The sequence below is a fragment of the Apaloderma vittatum genome, unplaced genomic scaffold (assembly GCF_000703405.1).
Source record: "Apaloderma vittatum isolate BGI_N311 unplaced genomic scaffold, ASM70340v1 scaffold14765, whole genome shotgun sequence".
In the NCBI taxonomy this organism is placed as follows: Eukaryota; Metazoa; Chordata; class Aves; order Trogoniformes; family Trogonidae; genus Apaloderma; species Apaloderma vittatum.
Genome location: NW_009716680.1, coordinates 12,978 through 23,298, shown reverse-complemented (window position 1 = coordinate 23,298; position 10,321 = coordinate 12,978). Strand labels below are relative to the sequence as shown.

General features: G+C 45.3%; 1 protein-coding gene across 1 annotated transcript in view; it reads left to right on the top strand.

Moving 5' to 3' along the window:
* LOC104274110 (homeobox-containing protein 1-like) overlaps positions 1 to 9,396 on the top strand; it is a gene marked incomplete at its 5' end in the record, with an annotated part of 37,344 nt that extends 27,948 nt beyond the window's left edge. Inside the window, 5 exons of the mRNA XM_009869645.1 lie at positions 1,729 to 1,811; positions 3,921 to 4,016; positions 5,502 to 5,596; positions 5,805 to 5,873; positions 9,001 to 9,396. Of these exons, the coding sequence (XP_009867947.1) occupies positions 1,729 to 1,811; positions 3,921 to 4,016; positions 5,502 to 5,596; positions 5,805 to 5,873; positions 9,001 to 9,138 (481 nt within the window). The remainder of the gene's footprint in view (positions 1 to 1,728; positions 1,812 to 3,920; positions 4,017 to 5,501; positions 5,597 to 5,804; positions 5,874 to 9,000) is intronic.
* Positions 9,397 to 10,321: the final 925 nt, after the last annotated feature.

Below are 10,321 nucleotides of genomic sequence, written 5' to 3'. Positions count from 1 at the left end.
ACGCTCCAACAGATCCACGTCCCTCTTATGGTGGGGGCACCAGAACTGGACGCAGTATTCGAGGTGGGGTCTCACAAGAGCAGAGTAAAGGGGGAGAATCCCCTCTCTTGCCCTGCTGGCCACGCTTCTCTTGATCCTTCCCAGGATGCGGTTGGCCTTCTGGGCCGCAGCTCGGAGGTCCGGGGAAGAAGTGGATATTTACGTGTAAATGCAATTGCCTCCAAAGCCCCAACTGGTAGAGTAGACCTAATCTGCCCTTCATTTAGCGAAGATGGAGCTATTCCTGGGGTTTCATGTGCTCCCCAAGCTCACAAATCAGGTGGAAGTCCATTAACAGTGCAACTAGCTGTGCCAGCCTGCGATTTCTCTTACTCAACCAGTAGCAGCTTTGACATAAGAGTCTGCGTGGGGCCAGAGCTGCACCTGCGAGTAACGCTGTGAGCAACAGCGTGAAGAAGCGGCACCGAAAATCCAGACTGGGCGCGCAAAATTTGTCTTCACAGTGGGTTGAAATAAACTGGAAGTGAAATAACGGGTTCCACTTACTCAAAAGAAGGTCGGGCTGAAACAGTTTTCCCAGGTTTCCGTAGGAAGTGACGGCGCCGCGGCCGAGCTGCCAGCGGAGAAATATGGAAAATAATAATTGCCCTAAATCTCCTGCTACCAAATGATCTGCAATTAAAGGAAATAGCTTATTTTCAAATGCAGAGCAGCTGTCCGACAGCTGAACCTGCTGCTGATCAAAGTTGATCAAAGGATTCTGGGGATTATACATTATGGACAATCTACAGGGGGAAAAATAAATAAAAAAAAAGTAGTAGTCCCTGCTTCTGGCATGCTTATCAGAGTCCATTGAAGTAAACAGGACTTTTTGTTGGTTTTAATGCAGATCTGATAAGCTCTGTAGAATGTAAATCAGTTCATTAAAATGTGTAAAGCACTTAAATGAAATAAAAGAGAAAACAGTTTCACTTTTATAGGGTGTTTATGGCATATAAAGTACAATAAAATCACAATTATTCTGAAAAAAAAATGCCATACTCAGTATGTTTTTCTGGGGAAGATTTAAAATTTTTAAATTGTGATTTTTGTCAAAACCACTACTCTGACTCTAAAAATCGTATTTTATTACTGTGTAATGTTTTCTGTATAATCTTCATACCGTATCTGCCTCAAGCATGTGATATTTGTGTGGGTTTGTGCGTATTTATATATACAGGTATATATGTATGTGTGTGTATATATGAACCCAGGGATCCAAATGAATATCGAACAGCTCCTTTATTGGTAGGACGCTGCCTAAGCTGGTGGTATGTAAGAATAAAAAAAGAAAGAAATGAGAAAAAAGGCAGAGGCATGACCTGTGTTGTCTTCTGACATGACACTTCACTTGACAGTCTTAACTCTGATCCCCGTAGCGCTGCCCGCTTGGTTCTGTCTCCTGGTACAATATTCTGAATGCTGAGGTGACTCTGCAAATGCTGACGTAATATTCATTTATCTGAGGCTTTCGGGAAGTTTTATCCACGCTACGTGGATGGGATTCCATGCTGATGTTACCTGAGGCATATATACGGGTTTACGTAAAATTGACTGCGTCTGCGTTAGCCCTGTAAGAGTGATGCATAAACTGGCAGTTGACACCTTTTAGTGCTTTGGAGCCTTCATGCTTTGATTTCTGAAAAACGCTTTGTTTTTTTTTGTTTTTTTCCCCCCTTCCCCTTGCAGTTACTTCAATGAGAATCAATATCCAGACGAGGCAAAGAGAGAAGAAATTGCAAACGCCTGTAATGCAGTTATACAAAAGCCAGGTGAGCAGCTGATCGTGGTGTCCTTTGCAAAGGCAACTGCAATTAGATTTCCACATCTCCAACTAAGTTCAGCGAATCTCATTTTACAGCTGTTACTAACAAATGTGATGCTCCGAACTAATAGTCAGCTTCTTCTTGAGCATTCTCTTAACTCTCGTCGCTCGGAGCTGCCCTACTTGGATGAACGGGGCAGTCGATGCGGTTTTCAAACCTGAGGGCCAATGTCTGCAACGTCAGTTCCCACCGCTGGAGATCTGGAGTATGAGTTGGGCACCCAAACGTTTCATTTATACAGCTTCGGAAATGGCATCGCTAAGAAAATAAACGTGTCGGAAAGGCTTTCATCCGCTGCGTTCGGTTCTTTCAAAGTGCTTATTACAAGCACGCAGTGGCAATCTGAGGATTTTATTCCACTCTCTGAAAGTGGGTTCTGCTGGTTCCCTTTTACGGGTTGGCAGACCAAGGCTTTGTGGAGATGATAGAGCAGATCCTCAGAGGAGTAAGGAGCACAGCTTTGCTGTCTTTCCGTTTTCTTTCCAAATTATAGGCAGGGGTCTCGTATTGGAATCTGGGTATTAATGTAGGACTTTGCATTTGGGCCAACAAGTTGAATTTTCCCAGTTCCTGGAGGAGTTGTGCTTGGGAGAGGAGCATGAATATTCAAGTGTATTAGTGGATGCACCTGCCTTTGCTTAGTTTTGCTAACCAAACATAGTTATGTTGGATTTGTTTAGATTTTTATATAACCAGAATTAAAAACGAAGGCAAAGGAACGCCAAGGCGTGACTCGTGAACACTGGGCAGTCACAGGATAGCACAGAACCACCGAGCAGTTTAGGCTGGAAGGGATATCTGGAGATCATCTGGTCAGGCAGGACCAGCTTAGCTTAGGGTGCTCAGACCTTTACCTCGTTCAGTTTTGGATATATCCAAACCCAGAGGTTTTCCTGCCTCCAGGCCCCTGTTCCACAATGCTGAGCATTCTAATGGCAGAATACTTTTCCCCAAAATTCCCTCTGTTTTATGTGTTGCTTCTTGTCTTTTTGGGCTGGAAGCACAGCGATCCAGCAGGTAGAGCACCGAGGAGGTCGGGGATTTATTCCTGCCTGTGCGTCTGCTTGGTTTAGCAGCTCTGAACAAATCCCTGTGTCGCAGGATGGGTAAAATCCTGTGAGTGGGACTGATGCAAAGCGTTAGGAAGCAGCATAGCCACCCGTTTCCAGATTTTTCTTACACTTGTCTCCTCTCTCCTTACTTAAGTTTGCAGATTGCTGCAATTATGCGTTTCGTACGCTGAATAAATAAACTTTGAGCAACAGTCTGAAGCAGGGGAGCCTTCTCCCCACGTAGCCCTGGGATGCAGCTACAGCGAGCGGAGCGGAGGCCAGCTGAAGAGGTTTCCGTGCCGTTCCTACGATGCTGAATCCCTCCAGCCTTCCCTTTTTTACGCTGGTGATCTGGAGAAGGGATTGTCTCATGTAGCTGACTGGTGGTCGCTGGGGTTTTATTTGCTGGTTTGAGTGTAAAACTCCAGGGATCTGGTTTCCAATTTCCCCACGCCCCTCTTCTCCCAGAAGAAGCCACAGGTGTCTGCGCACAACTGGGAGGGTGGCCAGTGCCGGAGAGGAGGGAGAGCAGGTTGGAGGGGGGACACACAAAATCTCTTCCTTTTGCTGCTGAAGAAAACACGTCGTCGAGCTGTATCCTCGTGGCACATACTAAGAGAAGTAGCCCAGTGGTTTGCAGTTGTGGCAGGGGTGTGAATTGAATTTTTTTTGAAACTCGGTTTTATCCTCAAACTGGAAAGAGCAACTCTCTATTCTTCTCCAGCTCTGGATTTTAGTTGATTGAAGCTGCAAAGAAATTTCAGATTTTAAAAAAAAGAAGAAAGGCTACTTTGTTTTTAGAGAGATATTTGGCATTTATCACCGTAACATCTAAGCACAATACTTTGATTCACATAAAATTCACTTTATTCTCAGTTATAATAACTTTTTGGCGCTGTTTGTGTTTCACGGGTTTATCACATGAGTACGAGTCTTTTGCCTACCTCTGCAACCCAGGGAGTAACAATGCTGGTTTGTTTTTCTTCCCCTGTTACTTTCCTAGGAAAAAAGTTGTCAGATTTGGAGCGAGTTACGTCCCTTAAAGTGTACAATTGGTTTGCCAACAGAAGAAAGGAAATCAAGAGAAGAGCCAATATCGGTAATGTATCAGAGCGCCTGCTTTTAGGGTTTAGCGGGTGCACTTGCTCAAGAGAGATGGAAATTACGTAAGATTGTACTAATGAAAATACTGGAGGTTCTGACATCCTTTATAGAAATGCAGAGCAATTTTTAAAATTAGTCTCTCGCTGTTCCAGGGGTTTTTTTTTAAAATATGAGTAGGAATTTAATTTATGGAATTCCGTCATCGGTGCAGGAAAATGGCGCGGTCATTAAGTTTTACTGGAAGATGAGTTTTAAAAACCCAAGTGAACATTCTGTTGGCAGAAGGAGAGTCGTATTTCCCTGTGCTCAGGTTCCTATGACTATCCAAAATAAAATCTGAAATAAAACTTCAAAGTATCTGCACTGGAAATAAGAGAAGTGGAGACGATTGCAAGTTGGCAGCCTCAGCGTGCTGTTTAAATGAAAAGTGAAGGTTGTGAAGAGCTTTGATCTAGTTGTGCGTTTCCTTGCGTTGGTTTTGCATTGAGCTGTGCTTGTTTCTTCAGCCCAAGCCTGGGGGTGTCTTTTCTTACTCCCATCCCTGAGAACCCCCAGGGATCTAAGAGTCCAGATGAAGTGTTTTACATCTCCGATCCAGCCAGTAGGACCGAAGGTTCTGCAAGCCAGCTGCTTATCCTGGTCCTACCTGTGCCCCATTTGGCTTTCCAAGGGGTTGCACAGTGACGAGTGGCTGGGACAAAGTGGTAATTCTTGGGGATCAGCATAAAACAGAAGTGATTTCAGAGTTAGGTTCTTCGTGTGGGTCACTGCTTGTAGAGGGAATTAGAAGTGGCTCTGAAGTTGTGAGGAGTAGACCTTCTAATGGGAATAAATGTGAGGCATTTTAAGAAGAATAAACTCGTAACAGTGGCTGGGATTCACCAAACTTTGACAATGCAGAATTTTATGCTCTTTTGAGAACTACTCGGAATTGCGTTTACAATATGTAGACGAACGGAGAATCCGTGTGTTCTTGTTCACCAGTGTTTTTGCAAATATCAAATGCCTTTTTGCTGACTGCTGCTTTTCGCCCTGTTGGTCACTAAGAAAAAACGCCTTTTTACATCTTTTAATGTGTGTTGCTGAAATTTAACCAACATTTATTTTTCTAAAAATGAAGCCTGTCTGTCGGAAGGTGGGGGGAACAAAGCCGAGTCAGTCTCAGGTGGATGGCGTTGGAGCTATGTCTGTAGCTCATGAGGAAGAGGGTTAGAAGGAGATCAGAAAGACCAAGGGGTGCTTTAGATGCCTGGATCCTACAGGAAGATGAAGATATGTGTGTTTTTAAATCCCTTAAGTGCTTTCTGTCTGTTTTCAGTTTCGCAACCTTCCCAAATACTGGAGAGCAAAGAGGAAGAGGCTAAGAACTAACTCTGTTCTTCCAGTTATTCTAACTTCTTCAGGATAGGGGGGAAAAAAGTTTTATTTTAATTACTCTAATGCATCAGATAAATTAGGGATCCATTTGCTTTTTTCGAAGAAGCAGCAATCCTGGAGAGCCATGGAATAGATGTACAGAGTCCGGGAGGCCATTCCAACAGTGACGATGTTGATGGCAACGACTACTCGGAGCAGGTGAGCATCGTGGCCGAGCCGCGTGGCCCAAAAACGTTGAGTCCATGTGACACACGAAGAGACAAATGTACCTCTTGCAAACCACCGGTCTCTTGGTTTTGTTTTGCTTTTATGTAATTGCGACGGGGAGAGCGGAAGAGCTCAGCTCCCCTCTTCGAGTGACCCGAGAACCAATGCTCACCCTCGTGAATTTGTTGTCGCACAACAGGACGCTTGGCAAGTACGCAACGGGGAGGAGGAGGGAAGATGTTCGGAGGGAGGCAGAGAAGCAGAGAAGGTAGAAGACGACAGGAGGATCTGCTCCAAACAAGCAAGTTACACCATTCACGCCACACGCAATGTATGAAAGATGTTAGGAGAGCGTTACCTCACCCAGCGCGCCGCGCTTATTTGGCGCTCTCCTTACCCCCGGCACCGTTCTAGTTATCCGCCCTCCAGAAAGGACGTGCAGGTCTTTAACAGTTGCTCCTATATATCGGGCACCAATGTGCTTCCCTAAGAAACTAGACGTTTCTTTGGCAAGAAATGTCTTCCTTGTAGCCTGGGCTGAGATGTGGGTTGCTTACCTGGCACCCAGATGTGTGCAGCAGTAAGCACCTGCCCAAAATATTTAATAATCCCTTTTGTCACCCTTGCCCAGCAGGATACTGAGCACCCTCTGGCAAGCTACTGAGCTCGCTCTTGTTTTTTCTGCGGGAGTGTCCCAGGAGCCATCCCTAAGACACTGACAGACAAAGGGTGAAGGGTGGGGGGAAAGGATTTGATTAAAGTTCGAGATTTCTGTGGCCCCCATACCTGTTCTGTACTGTTCTGCAGCAATGTGCCCCTATTTGCATTGTTTACCTATTACCTGTTGGTTTGGTTTGGTTTTTTTTCTTTCTTTTTGCATTTTAACTCTTGCCTATTCTCTATTTTTCTTGGTTATTTTTAACCCTTGACAGCAACTTCTTTTTTAAATTCTCTAGCAAAAGAATACCCCTTCCCGCACTCTGAGCCCTCACCTACCCTAAAGTTGGTGACCCTTCCTTCACACACCTTCCTGACAGGTATTGCATCTCCTTCCCAATTTTCCTTCAGGTGTCAGTGTTGGCCAAACCCCCCCAGGGCTGTGCGTGCGTGGCACCAGTGCTCTTGCCCAGTTCACTTTTACTTGGTTCTGGTTTTGCTGTGAGCTCAGTTCTCTGCTGACACCCCAGAGCCGGGGCGGGCAGATCTTTTTTAATTTACTTTAATTGAGAAGTAGGCAGGTCTCCCTGTTTAACTGGTGGGATGTAAAAGCAACTGGGTTCCTGGAGTGAGTCCGTGGCAGACTTGGCGGTGGCCCAGTACAACAGATGTATGGCAGAGGCTCCGCTTCTGATGGGTATTGAGGCCCTTTTTGTAGGTCATCACCAGCAGATCTGGTGGAACCAACTTTGCTCTCGATGATGCGAGGCTGCTCCTGGACTGTTAGAAAATACCCCGAGACCGCTGCCGGGCGCAGATAATTCCTTGGCAGTCGCATCCAGGACGCGAATACCGAGAGGAAGAGTTACGTAGGCTCCCAAACTATATTTTTCTCCTGTGCGTTATCCAAAATACGATGAAAAGAGAAATAGATTGGGTATTAAAATTTGAAGATCTTTGTTTAGAGTCCTTAAAAACTGCATTCCTACATAATCTGTCTGGGCTCCTCTGTGAAGTGTAATTAGGCATTAGCAGCGAAGCGGATTAAGTGGCGGCTTCTCCCGATGACCATTTAACATCGCTCAGCTGTTAAAACCACAAATTCCGTTTTCCGCAGTGACGCTTAAACTCTAGTTAACTTTAAAACGCAAAGTTCATCCCAATCCTAATGAAGTGGCTGAAACTCCCGAAGGCGGGACTGTGTATTTCTTTACTGTGGGAAAGATTAGTGAGAGGCCCTTAGAGTGTGCGCACGTCGCAACGTTTGCTGCAAATCAATGCGTTCCTTTAAATAACCCGAGGATTTCACCAAATCCTGGCTTTTTTACCTGGCATTCGCCAAATCCTGGCTTTTTTACCTGGCATTTACCGCTTGTCATCTCAATTTAAAAGCGCGTAATGCATGTTTTAAATTTTCGATTCTGCAAGTTCATCACTTAAAGGCTATTGGGAGACTGATGGATGTTTATCATTTCCTTTCTGTAAGTAATAACACTTTAAAAAATCTGCAAGATCACGGCGTCGCAACTCTTAGTACCCGGTTTTAAAGAGAGGAAGACACCAGGTTTTTCCCAGGAGTTGCAGAAGTATTTCTTTGACGGCTGGAATTGCAGTGGGGATATTGCTGGTTTTCCTTATGATGACTGAAAACCAGACCCTGTTTCTGACACAGGCTGAGAAACTTGCACAACTCACTATAAAAATAATGCGAGAATTGTGGGATTTTTAGGTGTGCTGTTGTACGGCCGTGATGCACCTGCGGAGGGTGAAGCCTCCGAAGTCACTGCGTTGTTTTTCTTAATGGTCTAGGAGGTCTTCAGCATCTTTTTCCCTCTGTCTGTGTGAACTCAGGGTACTGGTTCAGACTGAGGGTTAGTCTGGGTTTGTGTCCTGTTTCTGAGGTGAGGTCAGCGGTAGTATTTAAAGAAAAAGTATTTACAGCAGCTTCGAGAGGCTTCCTGAGCCAGGCAGTTTGTCCGCTTTCAGTTTCTAGCAGACTTAATTTTCCCTGACCTGTTCTACCCCCTGCCTTTTGAAAGCCATTTATCATTTTTATCCGATCTAAAAATCGGTGAATCCTACAACTGAACTGTGAGAAGTGAAGCAGCGCTTCCCGTCGCTGCTTTGGAGCGTATTATGGTTCCAGTTCGATCACGAGAAGCCACGAACAATTGTTCTCTATTTACTAATTGTTCGTAATAAACATTTACCGTCTCAACCATTGGCCATTTCTTTTCCAAACTGAAGAACCCGAGTCTAATCAGCGTCTCCTCGTCAGGAAGCCAGCCCACGTCTCTCTGCCCCTGGGTTGCGTTCTCTCTACCTTTTCTAGTTCTGTTTTGTCCTCTTTAAATGGGATAACCAGACCTGTATATTCAAAACACGAGCGTGGCGTGAATTTGTGCAGCGCGGAATGATTCCTGTCTCTGTTTTCCTGCCATACCTCGTGTATCCCTTTTGTCTTTTATAATTTAATATTTTCCTCGGAATATCTCTCCCCCTTCCCTCAAATTTCTCTCTGGCAAATTGGGTACGCCACTCCTTGCCTTGCTTACCTTTGTCTGCACAGTGAGGGAACTCGGTCCTGATTCGAAGTTGTAAATTCCTTTCCCCCCGCCTTGTAAGGAACGTGCGATTCACTGCCCCTAGTCCGTTACTTTGCACACGCTAGTTTTATCTGCTGGTTTTCTGCTCGTGGAGTAACGATGCTTCTCTCTTCTCCTTTTCCGCCTGCGCAGGATGACAGCACTAGCCATAGTGACCATCAAGACCCCATTTCATTAGCCGTGGAAATGGCAGCGGTAAACCACACCATCTTGGCACTGGCCCGGCAAGGAGCCAACGAGATCAAGACAGAGGCTCTAGATGACGACTGATACTGGAAAAGGGGAGGGTCAAAGCAAGAAGTAACTTAGTTTTTAGACGTAGCACCTTAGCAGACTTTCCTCGGTCCTTAATATGTGTTCTTACAGTATAACTTTGCAGTTTCTTGTACGTCCAGTTAGCTGTTAGGGTCTTGTTCTGTGAAGATGGCATGGTGCCCTCAGCCTTTGCATATACTCTCTCAGTATTAATTCCCAATAAATAATCAATCAACCAGTCAACCTCCTTCTCCCAGCCCCAGTGGCTAGAAAAATCTTGCTGCTCTGTCTTAGCATTCAAAGTGCTTCCAGGTATTTTAGACAGCCCTCAATTACGAGTTCTTAGGCTACACTTAAAATCTTGGATACCCTTAGCGATTGTGTTTAAAAAAAAAAAAACAAAAATAGTCTGTACGCTTTTCCTTCTCTGAGACTGAAAGGATGCAAGCTGAGGTAGTGGCACAGGGTCGATGGACACCAGATCGGGAGTATCAACAGAGAGTAAAAAGAACACTAGAAACCCCGCTTCAGCGTGGGAGTAAATGATTTCCAGCTGCAATAAGCCGTGCCTCACTGGTCATACAGTGACTCGATCTACTTTTGGGTGCTGTGCTGAGAATGTCCGTTGGAAACACGTTCACACATTTCGGTCGGTGTTCACATATTCAACACAGACATCCTCCGCTCTCGCAAGCTGCGTGGCTTAGCGGATAAGTCCTGCCTTCTGCCTCTGGGACCGTGGTTGAAGCCCAGCCTGGGAGTCGTATGAAAAATGAGCTGAATGTCTGATGGACAACAGTCCGCTGCTCAAAACCACTATTGCTTACTTGGCGTGGCTCACGGTGCCTGCTCGGAAGAGGTCTAGACTCTCTCTCGATCTGTCGTTAACGATTCCACCTCCTATTCTTCCTCTCGCCTTTTCTGTCCTCGCCCTGCTCCCCTCTCCGCTTTGCCACTTTCAAAAATGGTGTTTTCCAGGAAGGTCGTTAAGGTCGTAAAACGGGTGAGTGGATTTTTACACATCTGTGTATCTAATGCCGATGCCCTTGACTAGCCTGAAAGGTTGTTGGAGAACTTTTTGCATCTGACCTTTGCTAGATAACCATCAGAGCATAAATATTCTCCTAAAGACGGACTCTTTTGGTTTGTTTAAAGGCAGGAGGATCTCTTCCCTGAGAAATGGGGTGTGAATGTTTTG